This window comes from Ranitomeya variabilis, chromosome 2 (genome assembly GCF_051348905.1).
Source record: "Ranitomeya variabilis isolate aRanVar5 chromosome 2, aRanVar5.hap1, whole genome shotgun sequence".
Classification (NCBI taxonomy): domain Eukaryota; kingdom Metazoa; phylum Chordata; class Amphibia; order Anura; family Dendrobatidae; genus Ranitomeya; species Ranitomeya variabilis.
In genome coordinates this window covers 460,501,398-460,520,797 of record NC_135233.1, presented here as the reverse complement: position 1 = coordinate 460,520,797, position 19,400 = coordinate 460,501,398, and the positions used below count along the sequence as shown (strand labels likewise).

The 19,400-nt window shown below is 43.6% G+C and overlaps 1 protein-coding gene across 3 annotated transcripts in view; it reads right to left on the bottom strand.

The window, feature by feature from the left end:
• The window catches only part of RELA (RELA proto-oncogene, NF-kB subunit), a 47,529-nt gene extending 28,418 nt beyond the window's left edge, over positions 1-19,111 (bottom strand). The window contains exons 1-6 of one of the 3 annotated variants that reach the window (XM_077287467.1): positions 18,797-19,111; positions 3,541-3,579; positions 2,739-2,887; positions 1,382-1,530; positions 1,039-1,130; positions 800-934 (exon numbers count right to left, since the gene is read on the bottom strand). In XM_077287467.1, the coding sequence (XP_077143582.1) occupies positions 800-934; positions 1,039-1,130; positions 1,382-1,530; positions 2,739-2,887; positions 3,541-3,579; positions 18,797-18,803 (571 nt within the window). In that variant the 5' untranslated portion in view covers positions 18,804-19,111. The remainder of the gene's footprint in view (positions 1-799; positions 935-1,038; positions 1,131-1,381; positions 1,531-2,738; positions 2,888-3,540; positions 3,580-18,796) is intronic. The other 2 variants (XM_077287468.1, XM_077287469.1) reach the window with 2 other exon arrangements.
• Between the last annotated feature and the right edge of the window lie 289 nt (positions 19,112-19,400).

Here is a 19,400-nt window from a genome sequence, read left to right as displayed (position 1 = left end):
CCTGCCTGCACTCCCCCGGCCCCAACAGGAGCCCGCAGCTGGGCTGGGGTCCCTGGATGCAGGCGCAGTGTGCTGGCCCATTGCTGGGAGCTGCTGAGTGCTGCCTGTACAGGCCCTACCTGAGGTGTCTCACCCTAACACCCCAGAGGGGGATTAGGGAGGGTGCTGTTGTCACCTTCAGGGGGCTTTATCCTCGCCTCGACCTCAACCCAGAAACCAAGAGGAATTGGGGATGGAGGGGGGGGGGGGGGGGGGGGGGGTGTTTGAGTCTCGACTTCGAACCAGCTCCCGAGGGACTGGGGAAGGAGCAACATGGGGAATAGCCATCTCTACTTCAACCAGGCACCCCGTAATGGGGGCCGAGGAAGGAGCCATGCCGGGAGTCTCACAGGAGACACACTTTTCTTCATCTGTAATCCGTCGGAAAAAGACGGAGTAAAAGAAAAATCTTAGGTGTGCCTCCTATGCAACACTAAGCAAAAACTGGAGAAGGCTGATGCCGTCCAGGGGTGTATACTGCAGAGGAGGAGCCACGGTTAATCTTTTTCAGATTATGCATAGTGTCGCCTCCTAGTGGACAGCAGCATAACACCCATGGTCCTGTGTCCCCCAATGAGGCGACAGAGTAACAGGAAATCCCTACATGTGTTGCAGCTGTCGAACAGCCGTGAGACATGCAGCCGCGGGGACTGGAACATATTATTCAAGCACGCCGACGTCACGCTTAGCACCTGAGCATGCTCAGATAACACTTTATCCCAGCACGCTCGCTCATCACTAGTCTTGAGCAGGGACTTACTGTTGTCGTAGATGGGCTGAGAAACCACAAATGGAACGAGTGGGGCGAGCCCTCCGCTCTGGTCACGAATGTAAACTTGAAAGCAAAGGCAGACGGTATTCAGGTCATACTCAGACTTCAGATCTTCAGGGGAGACTACAAAACAAACAAAAACAAAAAAGTATTAATAAATATATAACAAACTAAAGCAGCAGCATAAATAGGATCGTACGGCAAGACTACGTATACTTCTAGGTTACCGTTAAACGGGTTATTATGGGTCCGAATTCGTTGTGCGATGGCTTCTTCCACTTCCCTCTTTTTCACACACTGAATTCCCAAATTCTGGAAACTGGATTAAAAATATATTAATGCAAAACATGAAGACGCAAATCCGTGCTGAATAAACACAATATAACAAACTACAAAAAAGACAAGATGATAAATAACAATAAAAAAAAGTAATAATAATAATGATTATTCTATTGTTTGTTTTTTCACGATTGCTTTTACTACTTCTCCGTCAAGGCTGCACAGAGGCAATCCATTGTGCATTGGCTTTATGGTGAAGGAAGATTTCCAAACAGTCACGTTAATAATTACCTGTGAATATTACGATCAGGCGACAGGTCAGCCTCATAATAACCATCTTTGCAATCCTTCCCGACGAGTTCATGAGGGTGGGGTTTATGGGGGGCCTCTTTCGCAACCAGAGATATCCTTATCCGGGCTGGACCTTGGTAATTGTTTACCTGACGTAAAAAAAGAAAAAAAAAAGTCTTTGTTGTGTATTATAAAACAATAAAAATTTTGAGTAAGAAAAAAAAGTCTCAATTTCGAATATAAAGCCTAATAATTTGCTTCCACCGATCATCACATATTGTCCTGTCTTAGAAAAACTTGCCTTGTAGAAGACCCAAATATTAAATATATTTTCATAATGCACTAATATTTATAGCTTTGTGCAATATCTATAGGTTTCTGACTATGGCCTCGTCAGTACAGTGGGCGGTCTAGCTCGTTGATCAACCGCTCCTTCTTGTGGTTAGTTTGATACAAGCGATTTTTTTTTTCTCTTTAACTCATTTTGGCTTACAACATACAAAATGTGAACCTAACCTAGTTCGTCAAGCTTGTACCATACACCTAAACATTGGTTTATATGCCACCATTTTTTATTTTCACAATCAGTCTTGTGAAAAAATGTTGGATACTTATTTAAAAAGGGAATCTGTCGCCATGTTTTTGCTATGTAATGTTGGGGCAGAGACCCTGATTAGAGAGAGGTGTCACTTTCTCAGCAGCTTGCTGTAGTTTCAATACCATCAGTGTTTTATCAGCAGGAGATTATCACTGGAGGACTAGGTGTGATGTGCCAGAAAGTCCAGCTAATCTGTGTAACCCCGCCCCCCATCACCGATTGGTAGCTTTGTCACAGGAAGCTACCAATCATTGGTGTGGGCGGGGTTACAGAGCTCAGCATTCCGATCACTGCTACATCTACAGCACTGGAGCGCTTCCCAGTAAGCGATTCAATGCTGTCCGATAAGTTGCCGGGGACCTACCTATCTCCACCCAATTAAATTCTAACGTCTCGATCTTTATGCCCAACAACATAATCTATTGGGGGACAATTGGGAGACCCCTGTAAGCTTTAAATGGTGGTCCGATCCTGCTGCAGTCAGTTGGCCGACTTACCTAACATGTATGGGGGCTTTATATGGAATCTATGAAAAAGATTTTGCCACCCAATCCAAGAGCAGCAAGATGCAGGGGCAGAGACCCCGATTCCAGGGATGCCTGATTGCTGAAGCTTTGATAAAAATCACAGTTATATCAACCGTGTAGTTCTTCATATTCACAAGCTCTGCATAACCTGTCCCCACCAGTGATTGGAAGCTTTCTGTGTTCACTGTGCATAGGCAGAAAGCTGCCAATCAAACATTGAGTAAGTACTGACCTTAATAGTGGGATGTGTTTTAGTTGTATCTGTACTTCGCTCCCCAGGAATGCTTCCAGCAGAACGGCCCTCGCACTTGTACCGAAATCTCATCCCTCGCTGTTTCGGCTGTTCAATAATCTCCACATATGGAACCGAAGGAGACTGGCCTGAATACACAGGAAAAATGAGAATAAAATACAGAATAAACATAATACTCTTAGGATAAGGAGCCTATCACAAGGCAGGATTTTAGTCAGGGGAGATTAATTTTTTTTTTTTGGAACCAGTTCTGATTTTGGTTTGCAAATACTGATGTGTGAAAGTGACAGAAAAGAAAGACAAGGTGCATTAGCCCAAATAAGAAAACCCAAGAAAAGAAAGAACATCAACATTCATGATTAAAGAAACAGTGTCAAGATGAGAATGCGCTCTGACCCGCAGGCAGGATGTTATAGAGCCGGAGGAGCTGATCAGATCCATAGACTAAAATTCAATGAAACTTGCATTTTATTCATCAAAATCCCTGGTGTTTATTTGTAGGAGTCCAGTGGGCGGACCTACTGGAAACATTGGAAGTCCAGTGGGCAGTCCTACTAGTTAATAACATTCCTTCGAGTAGGACTGTGCATACACAAATAGCTAGTAGCACCGCCCACTGGACTCCTACATATAAACACCAGGGATTTCAGTGAATAAAATGAGTTTTACTGGATTTTTTTTCCATAAATATTGATAATCTGATCCGCTCCTCCTGCCTGCAGATCAGAGACCATTTTCAACTTGACGGAGTTTCCTTTAAATATGATAGATAATTTCTTACTTGACACAATCCAGTCTTTTGTAAAAGAATTAATTATATCTAGAAAGAAAAGAGAAAAAAATAAAATGAAAACCCATTAAATTATAAATCAAGGTGTAATAGATAATACTTTACAGTACAGAAACACAAAACTTTATCACCGACCATCATTCTGTCCAGCTATAGAGAGATTGTCCAACTTGATATTTATGACCTAAACTGACGGTGGTCATGAATATCAGATCTGTGGGGTCCATCACTCAGCATACCCCAACAAGGAACAGTTATCTCCGCCGGTAGCTGAAATCAAGTCCTCATTCAGACTTCAGAAGGTTCGGAAGGGATAAGATCAGACATCAGTTACTTTTCTTGCATGGAAAATAAATAAATAAAATAAAAATGATTTAAAAAAAAAAAAATTGTATATATTGTATATATGATTTTTATTTACAGTATGTATTTTTTACAAGCAGTACCAACACCCAGCAGCCCCGCCGATCATCCATGCACATGGCAGTAATCCTTTAAGTCGCTCAAGATTACTGCCATTCTTCTGTTTCAGAGCAGAACATGAGTTTCGAGCTTTAGATTCATCTTGTTTGTGCCGTTCTTTGGTTTCTCAGCACATAGATCTTAACAATTGTATCTTAGGTGCTTTAGCCGTGCTACTTCAAGGCTTGTTATGACTAGAAACAGCTTGCACAAACAATTACGAGCATTGTTAAGAATATTGCTGAATCATTCGCAAATAAGGAGTTCACAATTTAACTAGAGTTTGAGTGTCATGAGATTTAAAGCTCACCTTTGTGCCAAAATCAAATACCGGTATTAATATTCGGTCTCTAAGCAAATGGATAGGAATAAAGTGTTTTAAGCACATGTTACCTGAACCCCAGAATCCAACCTTTTTTCTCACCTTTAAGTAAGTGACAGTAAAAGTTTTCACAGTTTCATTCTCATTCGGACTATTGCAACTCTCTACTGATCGCTTTCCCTCTAACCAAACTTTCTCCTCTCCAAATTGTCCTGAATATGGGCAGTCAGGGTCCAGCTGCTTCACTGATGCCTCCACCCTGTGCCTGTCATTCAACTAGTTACCCATATGCTACAGAATACAATATACACTTATTCCTCACCCACAAAGCGCTCCACAGTTCTGCACCACCCTACATCTCCTCCCTCATCTCTGTTCATCACCGATCTAAGACTAACATACTCCATTATCCGAACCTCACACTTCAGTCTCCAAGACTTCTCTCGTGCTGGGCCAGTTTTCTGGAATGCACTACCCTGGATGATCTCATTGATACCTAGCCCCCACAATTTGTGCGCTTCAAAAACATGTGTCTTTAGACATGTCTATTAACTTACTTCACTAATCTAACGCTTCCCTGTTCCATCATCCTAAATTTCTCTCAGAATCTGGTCCTTCCTACTCATCTGTCTCCACATCCTCCATGCCCATGCACCCAGTAGGACTTGGTAACTGTACTCAGCTGGTGACCGGATCATGCAGCTTTTTTGAAATGCTATTTATTATAATGATGGCCGGACTGTATACGATGAGCACTTTCTACCTATTGTGTCCCCCACTTTTTCCTAATAGATTGTACTTGCGAGCAGGACCTTCACTCGCAGGACTGTATTTGGTTTTCATTTACACGGCTACATTGCCGGAGCCACCGGCCGCACACTGCTACATTGCCGGAGCCACCGGCCGCACACTGCTACATTGCCGGAGCCACCGGCCGCACACGGCTACATTGCCGGAGCCACCGGCCGCACATGGCTACATTGCCGGAGCCACCGGCCGCACACTGCTACATTGCCGGAGCCACCGGCCGCACACTGCTACATTGCCGGAGCCACCGGCCGCACATGGCTACATTGCCGGAGCCACCGGCCGCACATGGCTACATTGCCGGAGCCACCGGCCGCACATGGCTACATTGCCGGAGCACACAGGAGCACTATTAACCATTTAAAAAATACCTTAACTTTGGGAGATATCTTATATGTTTTATGTCCATTGTAGCATAGCACCTACTACGTGTCTTGGGGGACACTCGCTTGGCATGGCATTAACGCACTCGGGCACGGTTTTCTTACAAAACACAGTCTCTTAGGTTTATTTCACATCAGCAAAACCACATCCACAGGAACTTGATAACAGCTTGAAAACCATCTGGACATATTCAGCTTTACCACTGTTCGTCTCTAACCCCAGTTAGCATAACACACGGACCCCTGTCCGTTACCTGTTGGCGACCTTCACAGGTTCCTGGGCACCTCTTGGCCTCAGAGGTGCCCCATACACAATGTCTCTTTTTCTTTCACTCTGACCCGGGTCAGTACAACACGGATCTCCATCCGTTACCTGTTGGTGCAGCACAGGTTCTCGGATTCCTCTCTTCCCTAGAGGCATCCTTCAGATGTTCACACTCTGTCTTTCCTTTTCTCTGACCCCGGTCAGTACAACACGAATCTCCATTCGTTACCTGCCATTGCCACACAGGTTCTCGGATACCTCTCTTCACCAGAGGCATCCTTCAAACATTTTTTCACTCTGACCCCGGTCAGTACAACACGGATCTCCATCCGTTCCACAGCCTGGTCTGTGCGAGGTCCAGAGCCCCCGCCATGTGCTCTTCAGGGAGCCAACACTCCAAACACATGGGCTCTCTCCAGGACCTTCCAGCATAGACCATTCAGGTCCACACCCAGAGCCCATGTGACCAGACCTCAGTCACATTATATGGAACTAACCACTCCCCTAGATGGGAGAGTATGTGTGTGTGTGTGTGTGTGTGTGTCTAGTTTGACCCTCCCATCTCTCATAACTAGCCCTGCCAATCTCCCATTAGAACTACACATTTACATGTGGGACTACTGGTCCCAGACCACAACACAACTTCAGACCGACAGCGCAGAGTATCCTCCTCTGCGACACACATACCGGCCATCTACAATTCTGCCGGACTTAGACTCATCACCACACTTATATCTGTGATTATCATGCATTCCTATGGCCTCCATATGCCTCTATGCACACTCTGGGAAGCTCATACAGCGCCCCCTACCTATAACATAGGTCACTATACTACACCATTAATTCTGAACACATTGGTGTGAGTCTGGGTCTTGAGATCCGCACAGATTGCTCCAAAAGATCTCTTGGAAGTGCACAGCTTAGGCAGCAGTATTATGACTTTCTCCTGCATCCGTTCTGCTTGCACTTTTCCTAAAGGTAATTTCAACTGTTGTTGGGGGGTCTAAGGACCAGATTTCTCAACAATCTGCTTAGAATTATTAGGCATAAAACATGGAAAAAAAAAAATCCTAAAACTTAGGTGCATTTACATTACTGCCAATATTCGGAAACCGATGCGGTTTTTGGTGTGGATCCTCAAGAAAAATCCATAAAGAAATGTCATGTTGCAGATTTTCAAAATCCACAAAAGTCAATTTACACACACATAAAAAAAATGACAACATGTTAGAAGTCTTAGCTAATCCTCTTAGGAATTCTGCATACATATCCACATGGAAAAAATCTGCACCAAATACATCCCATCATTTGCATGGATCAAATTAGTCATTCTCTTTTTGTCACCCTTTTGTGCCCGCTCCCTCACACACCGTCCAATGCCAAAAAAAATACCCCTCTAAAAAATTGGGTGGAAACACAGCACATCTTAAATCTAGCAGGGTCCATCAAGTAAAAATGGTTTTCCTTTTCTTGCTAGAGGCCACATAAATGTCAAAAGGTTCTTCTCATGTATGAATCTTCAGCAGGATAGTTGGGAAAGATTGATTGTTTGTTGCCATCAAATACAAGTGCTTTATTAGTTTAGTAGGTTCGAACTGACTCCCTTTTATCCCAGAAGTTCAAAAAGCACACCATTAGATTACCATTAGTGATGAGCGAGTATACTCATTGCTCGGGTTTTCCTGAACATGCTCGGGTGGTCTTCGAGTATTTTTTAGTGTTCGGAGATTTATTAGTTTTCATAGCGGCAGCTGAATGATTTACAGCTACTAGCCAGCCTGAGTACATGTAGGGGTTTGCCTGGTTGCTATGGAATCCCCACATGTGTTCAAGCGGGCTAATAGCTGTAAATCATTCAGCTGAGGTGACTAAAACTAAAACTCCGAGCAGTCATAAATACTCGGAGACCACCCGAGCAACGAGTACACTCGCTCATCACTAATTACCATCAAAAATACTTACCGGTAAGTGTTTATGCATTTTGAGATCCAAATCTCTAAGTTGAGGGATCCCCTTCCCCACCACCACCATTACTCCTACAACTTCTACAAAGGCACAGGACGATACGGATTCCACTAATCCTGTGAATCTTCTCATGACATGCTCTTCTAGAACAGTTCTCTAATATTTTCCCCCCCAAAACAAGGTTGTTTGGTCTAATAGTAGGGAGGATCTATCCTTAACCCTTCCCAATCCCATGACGACACGTAGGCGTCATGAAAACCTGTGCCAATCCGACCCATGACGCCTATGTGGCGTCATGGAATGATCGCGTCCCTGCAGATCGGGTGAAAGGGTTAACTCCAATTTCACCCGATCTGCAGGGACAGGGGGAGTGGTACTTCAGCCCAGGGGGGGTGGCTTCACCCCCCCCCCCGTGGCTACGATCGCTCTGATTGGCTGTTGAAAGAGAAACTGCCAATCAGAGCGATTTGTAATATTTCACCTGAAAAACTGGTGAAATATTACAATCCAGCCATGGCCGATGCTGCAATATCATCGGCCATGGCTGGAAACACTTATGTGAAAACCCCCCCCACCACCACCGATCGCCCCCCCAAGCGACCGATCTGTGCTCCGCTCCCCTCGGTCTTGTGCTCCGCTGCCCCGTGCTCCTGCCCGCTCCCCCCGTGCTCCTATGACACCCCCCGTGCTCCGACGCCCCCCCCCCCCCCGTGCCCCAATCTCCACCCCCTTATACTTACCGAGGGCTCCCGGTGTCCATGCGTCTTCTCCATGGGCGCCGCCATCTTCCAAAATGGCGGGCGCATGCGCAGTGCGCCCGCCGAATCTGCTGGCCGGCAGATTCGTTAAAAGTACATTTTGATCGCTGTGATAGAACCTATCACAGCGATCTAAATAAAAAAATAATAAATTAACCCCCCCCCCCTTTATCACCCCCATAGGTAGGGACAATTATAAAATAAAGAAAATATTTTTTTTTTCTTTTTCCACTAGGGTTAGGGTTAGAACTAGGGTTAGAACTAGGGTTAGAACTAGGGTTAGAACTAGGGTTAGGGGTAGGGTTATGGCATGTGCACACAGTGCGGATTTGGCCGCGGATCCGCAGCGGATTGGCCGCTGCGAATTCGTAGCAGTTTTCCATCAGGTTTACAGTACCATGTACACCTATGGAAAACCAAATCCGCTGTGCCCATGGTGCGGAAAATTCCGTGCAGAAACGCTGCGTTGTATTTTCCGCAGCATGTCAATTCTTTGTGCGGATTCCGCAGCGTTTTACACCTGTTCCTCAATAGGAATCCGCAGGTGAAATCCGCACAAAAAAAACACTGGAAATCCGCTGTAAATCCGCAGGTAAAACGCAGTGCCTTTTACCTGCAGATTTTTCAAAAATCGTGCGGAAAAATCTCACACGAATCCGCAACGTGGGCACATAGCCTTAGGGTTAGGGTTGGAATTAGGGCTAGGGTTGGAAATAGGGTTAAGATTAGGCTTGTGGTTAGGGTTACGGATAGGGTTAGGGGTGTGTTGGGGTTACAGTTGTGGTTAGGGTTGGGATTAGGGTTAGGATTAGGGTTGGAATTAGGGTTACGGGTGTGTTGGGGTTAGGGTTGTGGTTAGGGGCGTGTTGGGGTTAGGGTTGTGATTAGGGTTATGGCTACAGTTGGGATTAGGATTAGGGGTGTGTTGAAGTTAGAATTGAGGGGTTTCCACTGTTTAGGCACATCAAGGGTCTCCAAACGCAACATGGCGCCACCATTGATTCCAGCCAATCTTGCGTTCAAAAAGTCAAATGGTGCTCCCTCCCTTCCAAGCCCCGACGTGCGCACAAACAGTGGTTTTCCCCCACATATGGGGTACCAGCGTACTCAGGACAAACTGGGCAACAACTGTTGGGGTCCAATTTCTCCTGTTACCCTTGCAAAAATAAAAAATTACTTGCTAAAACATAATTTTTGAGGAAAGAACAATTATTTTTTATTTTCACGGCTCTGCGTTATAAACTTCTGTGAAGCACTTGGGGGTTGAAAGTGCTCACCACACATCTAGATAAGTTCCTTGGGGGGGTCTACTTTCCAAAATGGGGTCACTTGTGGGGTGTTTCTACTGTTTAGGACCATCAGGGGCTCTGCAAATGCAATGTGACGCCCGCAGACCATTCCATCAAAGTCTGCATTTCAAATGTCACTACTTCCCTTCCGAGCCCTGACGTGTGCCCAAACAGTGGTTTACCCCCACATATCGGGTATCAGCGTACTCACAACAAACTGGGCAACAAATATTGGGGTCCAATTTCTCCTGTTACCCTTGTGAAAATAAAAAATTGCTTGCTAAAACATCTTTTTTGAGGAAAGAAAAATGATTTTTTATTTTCATGGCTCTGCGTTGTAAACTTCTGTGAAGCACTTGGGGGTTGAACGTGCTCACCACACATCTAGATAAGTTCCTTGGGGGGGGTCTACTTTCCAAAATGGGGTCACTTGTGGGGGGTTTCTACTGTTTAGGCATATCAGGGGCTCTGCAAACGTAACATGATGCCCGCAGACCATTCCATCAAAGTCTGCATTCCAAAACGTCACTACTTCCCTTCCGAACCCCGACGTGTGCCAAAACAAGTGTTTTACCCCCACATATGGGGTATCAGCGTACTCAGGAGAAACTGGACAACAACTTTTGGGGTCCAATTTCTCCTGTTACCCTTGGGAAAATAAAAAATTGTGGGCTAAAAAATCATTTTTGAGAAAAGAAAAATTATTTTTTATTTTCATGGCTCTGCGTTATAAACTTCTGTGAAGCACTTGGGGGTTCAAAGTGCTCACTATGAATCTAGATTAGTTCCTTGGGAGGTCTAGTTTCCAAAATGGGGTCACTTGTGCGGGAGCTCCAATGTTTAGGCACACAGGGGCTCTCCAAACGAGACATGGTGTCCGCTAATGATTGGAGCTAATTTTCCATTCAAAAAGCCAAATGGCGTGCCTTCCCTTCCGAGCTCTGCCGTGCGCCCAAACAGTGGTTTACCCCCACATATGGGGTATCATCGTACTCAGGACAAACTGGACAACAACATTTGGGGTCCAATTTCTCCTATTACCCTTGGGAAAATAAATTCTGGGCTAAAAATCATTTTTGAGGAAAGAAAAATTATTTTTTATTTTCACGGCTCTGCGTTATAAACTTCTGTGAAGCACCTGGGGGTTATAAGTGCTCACTATGAATCTAGATTAGTTCCTTGGGGGGTCTAGTTTCCAAAATGGGCTCACTTGTAGGGGAGCTCCAATGTAGGCACACAGGGGCTCTCCAAACGCGACATGGTGTCCGCTAACGATTGAATGGAAAATTAGCTCCAAAAAGTCAAATGGCGCGCCTCCCATTCCGAGCCTTGCCGTGCACCCAAACAGTGGTTTACCCCCACATGTGAGGTATCGGTGTACTCAGGAGAAATTGTCCAACAAATTTTAGGATCCATTTTATCCTGATGCCCATGTGAAAATGAAAAAATTGAGGCTAAAATAATTTTTTTGTGAAAAAAAAGTACTGTTTCATTTTTACGGATCAATTTGTGAAGCACCTGGGGGTTTAAAGTGCTCACTATGCTTCTAGATAAAATCTTTGGGGGGTCTAGTTTCCAAAATGGGGTCACTTGTGGGGGAGCTCCAATGTTTAGGCACACGGGGGCTCTCCAAACGCGACATGGTGTCCGCTAAAGATTGGAGCCAATTTTTCATTCAAAAAGTCAAATGGCGCTCCTTCCCTTCCGAGCCCTGCCATGCGCCCAAACAGTGGTTTACCCCCACATATGGGGTATCGGCGTACTCAGGACAAATTGTACAATAAGTATTGGTGTCCAGTTTCTCCTTTTACCCTTGGGAAAATAAAAAAATTGTTGCTAAAAGATCATTTTTGTGACTAAAAAGTTAAATGTTCATTTTTTACTTCCATGTTGCTTCTGCTGCTGTGAAACACCTGAAGGGTTAATAAACTTCTTGAATGTGGTTTTGAGCACCTTGAGGGGTGCAGTTTTTACAATGGTGTCACTTTTGGGTATTATCAGCCATATAGAACCCTCAAACTGACTTCAAATGTGAGGTGGTCCCTAAAAAAAATGGTTTTGTAAATTTTGTTGTAAAAATGAGAAATCACTGGTCAAATTTTAACCCTTATAACTTCCTAGCAAAAAAAAAAATTTGTTTCCAAAATTGTGCTGATGTAAAATAGATATGTGGGAAATGTTATTTATTAACTATTTTGTGTCACATAACTCTCTGGTTTAACAGAATAAAAATTCAAAATGTGAAAATTGCGAAATTTTCAAAATTTTCGGCACATTTCCGTTTTTTTTCACAAATAAACTCAGAAATTATCGACCTAAATTTACCACTAACATGAAGCCCAATATGTCACGAAAAAACAATCTCAGAATCGCTAGGATCCGTTGAAGCGTTCCTGAGTTATTACCTCATAAAGGGACACTGGTCAGAATTTCAAAAAACGGCAAGGTCATTAAGGCCAAAATAGGCTGGGTCATGAAGGGGTTAAAATTGTTATAGGGTCAGTAAAACCAAGGCACACTCGATATCTATCTTCTTTACAGAAAGAACAGCATAAGGCAAGCATCTACAATGTCAATGGTGGCCAACATTTCAGTCCATCGATGGACCTTTCTTAAGGCCTGTGCCAAGTAGAATAGGCTTATACTGTAGTCTAGAATAGGTCAACAATTTCAGATTGGTCTTAGTACGACAAGCGCCACCCAGTCAGCTGTTGTCAGCTCCGGAGGTCGCCAGAAGTACACATTAAATGGACAACCACAATGCCAACAAACGCTCCCATTTAGTTTTAGTTTGTAGGTCATTATGGTTTCAGCCATTTCAATTATGTGTACTTTTAAAATGATTAGCTTTATCCATAAGAAAGCATTTTTTTTTTCTACTCACTCATAATTTGGTTTTCGTGACTCCACTATAACTGTATCTCATAGTGGTTGGCCCTTGATCCCGGTAGGGACAGGAACAAAGAATAAAAAGCCTCTTCGATAACCTCAGGATTGCCTTTAAAATAACTATACTGACTTAGGGTCACGGTGAGAAATTGTCACAGTGATCTGCTGTGAACTCACTGAGCTGAACTGCTGTGACCTTATCACTGACTTGTCCCCACGGTGCTGAGGTCACCACAGTTCAGCCTGGCTGGGAACGCAGCCTCACTGACCAGCGGTAACCTCGATGACGTCACCGCCGTCATGACAGCGTGGCAAACACTTGATGTTCGGGCCCCCCATTCAAGTGAATGGGGTCCGGGTTCTGGACCCGAACTTTTTGAAACTGTTCGGCTGAACCCAAACATCCAGGTGTCCGCCCACCTCTAGTGATGAATACTCCCATCAGCCCCTAACTGCTGTAATTGTTATCACTTGAATATAAGTCATCATTCTACCCTGCTCGCCGACAGAGCAGGGAAGAATAATGAGAGCAGTCTTCAGTACCCGGCGGCAGGGAACAGTGATTACTGTACCACTGCTTCTCAGGTCGCAAGGACGTGTCACATGGATTACATCCCAGTGTGTCATCCGGGTGCATGACGTTTTGCGGCCCATGCTGGTGGTAAAAAAAACGGACATGTTTGTGTGTTTTGCCCAGGGACACACGGTTTGTGGAAACACACTGACAAGTGCACAGACCCATTCAATTCAAGAGGCCTTAAGGTGATTTTTACCCTACGTCTGAGAAACTAGAAGGTTCTGGCAAGATTTGCTGGAGTTACTGCTGTTGTCTCTGCAATCAAGAGAAAAATCACCAAGTAGAAAATGATGATGATTACCTTTTTCTTAGGGCATTTACCATCTTTATTATAATATTCTTGAAGGCCCTTGGAGCAGAGGAAAGTCTAAAGGTCGGGCAGTAGATTATAAAGACTTTACAGAAAACCTGAAGAATTATTATGGGGCTGTGTGATTAGTAATGTGACCACTGAATTATTTTGCACGGTCATTGGATTCTACCGCGGTGAGCTGGATATTTTTCTACAAAGTTTTTTGTTAAACATTAAGCAACCTACAATTTTAATATAGCGTCCTGAACCTTTGTTTTATGAATCCTACATCTCTATGCGCTTTGGGTCTTTAAAAAGGAAGGCATTTTCCTAGTTCTTCTGGAACTTAGGCACTCACATCGATGACAGAAAAGAATCTACACAGTGGAGTTATTTTTTTTTTTTTTCGGAAAGAAGTCTTGCCGGTTGAATGAGCACCTGAAATTGTTGAGAAGGAAGAAAGAGAAATTCTATTCTATAGACCAGTGTTCCCCAACTCCGGTCCTCAAGAGCCACCAACAGGTCATGTTTTCAGGATTTCCTTAGTATTGCCCAGCTGATAATTGCATTTCCTGGAAAGGCATTACTTGTGCAATACTAAGGAAATCCCGAATACATGACCTGTTGGTGGCTCTTGAGGACCGGAGTTGGGGAGCACTGCTATAGACCATTTATTACAAGTCCCCAATTAAGTGCAGTTTTCTCTCTTACCAGCCTGAGAATACCAGTCCCCAGCTGTCTGATTTAACTTGGCTGGTTGTCAAAAATAGGGGGACCCCACAACGATTTTTTAAATTAATTATTATTTTTTTTTTTTTTTAAACCCATGTAGGGACTCCTCTATTCTTGATGACCAGCCATGCTAAAGCTGATAGCTGAGGGTTGCAACCCGCAGCTGTCACTTTTGCCTGGCTGGTTATCAAAAATACAGGGTAACCTATGCCATTTAAAAAAATAAATAAATAAATTTCTTTATAGCGCAGGAATCAGCTGATGAATACTCCCATCAGCGGGCACCTCCACTCGCTGTCATTAGCGGCAGCAGGCGTAGGCTAATGGAGTGTAGTCCCATCAGCCAATGCCTGTAACTGGAGGTAAACCTTTTACCTCTGGTCACAGCTGCCAGGTTCACGCTATCATCTGACAGCTAGGGAGACGCTTCTCTCTGACAGACAGTAATGATTAGTGATGAGCGAATATACTCGTTACTCCAGATTTCTTGAGCACGCTCGGGTGTCCTCCGAGTATTTTTTAGTGCTCGGATATTTTGTTTTTCTTGCCGCAGCTGAATGATTTACATCTGATTGCCAGCATAAGTACATGTGGGGATTCCCTAGCAACCAGGCAACCCCCACATCTATTTATGTTGGCTAACAGATGTAAATCATTCAGCTGCGGCAATAAAAACTAAATTTCCGAACACAAAAAAATACTCTGAGGACACCCGAGCATGCTCGAGAAATCTCGAGTAACGAGTATATTCGCTCATCACTAGTAATGATGTTACCGTCAATCAGAGGCAGCGTGGCAAAAAATAGATGTGAATGGGGTCCGGGTACTGTTCCATTACCCGAAACAAAATTTATTTATTTATTTTTTTAAATTGTTCAGCTGAACCCGCCAGACCCGAACATCCACAGGTTCGCCCATCATTACTAGTCACCCCAAAAATAAAACAACTTCCTATGGAGACAATGAATGCGCTGTCCACAATATATTGACTGTTATGGGAGCCAAAAGGTTGTGATCATGTGATAATATACTGCAAAATGTGGGTTTTCTGGATAGAGCGAAAAAAAACCAAACAAACAAAAAAAAAAAAAAAAACAACAGTTTCATTGGATTGAGGCTTCACTATTGAATAGGTAGCTCTGAAATGTCACAAGCCAATCTTGCATCAGAAGACCCAGCTTGACATCAAGGTTTCCCAATCTGTGCTAACTGTTTCATAGACATTTATGAAGCAGTTTGCTCAGGCTCGGAGACCCGGCCATCATGGATGTATGAAACTGACCTAAAGAACAATTTTTTTTTTTTTCTCTGACCCTTTTTTTGGGGGAACTGCTCTGTTTAAGAGAACAGATGCATTTTTACCTTTTCTCTAATCAATAGTGCTTTATTCCGTTATTTGAATTTCGCCCGACAGCACCTGTGAGATCAGGTTGACGAAAACATAGCTGGAACCGATACCTGACAAAGCATATTTTCGTTGTTGGTCGGGACAGTTTTAACGAAATTCTTTAAAATAAAGAAAGCATAAAAGTGTATACAAACACAATGATTAACACCATGCGCCTCTTCTAGCCTCCCAGGCTATGTTTACCAGATGACAGTTCAAAAACAATGGACGTGAATAGACGAGCGTCATCATTCTCAAAACCAAGATAAAAATTGCATGTTTGTTTCATTAAGGGCTGACAGTGCACTCATCAGCGTAAATAACATTGGGCCGATGTTGATCCTGAGAGGTAGGAAGAGTATCATGAGAGTACAATGCGGTTTTTATCAATGCTGCCACTTGCAGCATGCGGTGGCTTTTTTCTCAGTCTGATCCGAGGAGCGGGGGTGCGGGAAATCGCAGATGAACGCAATCATTCAATAACATCAGTCAGAGTGCAATCCGATTTATCGTAATGCAATGTAGATAAGTATGAGCCCTTCTGGACATGTGGCAATTTCTGTGATTGCCCATACTTTGGATTTATAGTTCTGGCTCATATTTTCTCATCACCTTCTGGTGCGATATTCCTTTTTATTCAGGGAAATTTCGGAAAGAACAAATGAACATTAGTAGTTGGAGACATGTCTACGTAATCTGACGCTGTCCAGTTCCTTGCTGTCAGTCTCAGAATTTGCAGAGAAGCAACCTTTTGGCAATAGAAACAAATCACCCAAGTGTCAACATAGGCTACGTTCACATTTGCGTTGTGCGCCGCAGCGTCGGCGCCGCAACGCACAACGCAAACAAAACCGCAGCAAAACGCATGCACAACGCTGCGTTTTGCGCCGCATGCGTCCTTTTTTTCATTGATTTTGGACGCAGCAAAAATGCAACTTGCTGCGTCCTCTGCGCCCGGACGCGGGCGCCGCAGGGACGCATGCGGCGCAAAACGCAAGTGCGACGCATGTCCATGCGCCCCCATGTTAAATATAGGGGCGCATGACGCATGCGGCGACGCTGCGGCGCAGACCGCAAATGTGAGCGTAGCCATAGTCGTGAATTTCCAGGAGCGATAACAGGATTGTTAGAAAATAGCGCTACCAGAATAAATAATTCAGGTTATTTCACACTTACTAAGTCAGACAATTTAAAAGGAAGGCAACGGATGCTTTCTGTATTCATAAACTGCATTTCTTTGCTCTCAAGGGCAAAAAAAAAACAAAAAAAAAAACACAAATTGTCATGGCAGAAAATGAATTATCCATACACTGTGGGGAAAAAATGTGCATATTTCCAATCTGTGCCATTTGCTGTGAATCTGCAAAAATTGGAGAGGATTTTACGCTGATTATTTGGCTCATGGGCACATCCAACAGGTTACTAGACTTCAAGCTTTTGTGAAGCAACGATTAATCCAGGGCGTCCATGCTGGGAGATGTAGAGTCCACAGCAGTTCAAGCTTTCACATTTGCAAATAAATGGACTGACTGTCAACAGCGTGCCAGTTTTTACCATTAGTGATTTTCATAAATTAAAAAAAAAAAGTATACATAATTTTTTTTATCATAACATGGGCAGTAGTTATCACTGTAGCTATGCAGCACTGGGGTCCTGGATTCAAATCCCACCAATGTCAACATCTGCAAAGAGTTTGTGTGTTCTCCCAGTGTGGGTTTCCTCCAGGTTCCCCACACTCCAAAGATATATTGATAGGGAATCTAGATAGTGATCCCCAATGGGGACAGCGATGACGAGGTCTGTAAAGCGCTATGGAATATGATGGTGCTATATAAGAGAGCATAATAAATACCGGTAAACTTTACACATCCTCTCCTAAACACAGTCATTTTAATCCTGGACAGCACATTAATGATGTTCGTGATTTTCGCAGCCCCATACACTAAGGCCTCATTCACAAGTCCGTGTTTAAACATGTATGTGGAAAAATGGTACCAGTGTCATTGTTCATTTTTACCATCTGTGTTTCTCACAGATTAATAAAAATAATAGTTATAAAGCTTCTCCTATACTTTGCTATGTTAAACACGGACAGCACACGAATGCCATTCGTGTTTTTCATGGACCCATAGACTTGTATTGGCCCTTGTCACCCGTGCTGACGCAAAAAAAAAAAAAACTGTCTCCGTGTGTTTTGTACTGACACATGGACTGTGATAAACATGGACAGATGAACAGTCCCATAGATAATTATAGTGCCATTTGTTCCGTGGTGCTTTACATGTGAGGGGGGGGAATACATATAAACAAATAAAATAATCTTGAACAAAACGAGTTACCAACTGGTACAGGAGGAGAGAGGACTCAATCTACAAGAGATGGGTGAAGATACGATAGATTATAATGTGTACCTGTTGTATCCAAGAATAATAATAAAAAAATATAATATAAAAAAAAATAATAAAAAAAACAAACAAAAAAAAAACACAACAACAACATGGACGGCTGAATGAGGCCTAAAGACCCTAAAGTGTATAAACAATTCAGGTCTATGGCACGGTTTAAAAAAAAAACAAAAAAAAACACACAACACGGAAAGTTTTCCAAGATTTTTTAGTGGACACACAAACCACAGACAACACATGTGGTGGGGGAAAAAACCCACAGGCTTGGCTCAAAACGGTGCATTTAGAGAGTGCGATGGAAGATACAGGAAAAGTAACTCATCGCCTATCTTCACAATCAGGAAGACTCAAAAAGGCAGGAAATGTAAAGATTTACAAAGATCCCACCTAATATTTAGTAAAAAAAAACAGTAAAAACATACAAATATTGGGCAGAATGATAGGCTATTAGTAACACTAAAGTAACAGATAGAAGTAATGTGTAGCCATGGATTCTGCCTAATAAATAGAACCAACAACTTGTAGCACTTTTACAACCATCCACACATTAAAAACACACTGAGAAAGTATAATCAGCTCCTTAAAAAAATAATAATAAAATCAGCTCCTTAAAAAAAAAAAAACCTCCAAACTGTACTGAAACCCCATAGAGCAGGCCCAGCTAGAGGGCTCGTCCCCGACACACAGCCTCCCACTCCCTAAATCCCCCCTTACCCTCCATATTCGGTGCAGTCAGCCCTCCGAGGCCGGGGTATAGGGGAGAACGGTTCACGTCCCGCAATTAACACTTGGAGTTATCGGAATCAATTCTTCTCCTTCCACTTCACTTTGGCTTCTTTAATCCCACGCCCCCCTCTTACACGAGAAATTACAGACGGTCCCTTGAAGCTTTGCGGAAATACCCAAATGACGTCACCGATGGAACGCCCTGACCAGTGCGCGTGCTCCCGTCCTAGGCAGCGGCCAATCAGCGGCCCCGGAAGTCGCATTCCCTCGTCGTTCTAGTCAAACAAACAGGCGAACTGCGGGAAGTCGTCAGGGACTGGGGAGAAATTAACACTCGTTTCCCGAAACGTAAAAAGAGAGAAAAAAATGTTCCTTTCTAGTTTGAAAAAAAAAAAACGCTCTCGGTGTGACGCGGATGTTTTGGTGGCCATGTTTGGTGCGTGTAGGAGAACTGAATTTAGTAGATTTTTTCGTGCACAATGTCAGAACACTGCAAAATGAGGGGTCAACTGCCTTGTATCTGTGCACAAAAAGAAAAAAAAAATGTCCTGTGAAATCCACTAGTTTAAGGAGTTTCCCATTCCCTGCCGGA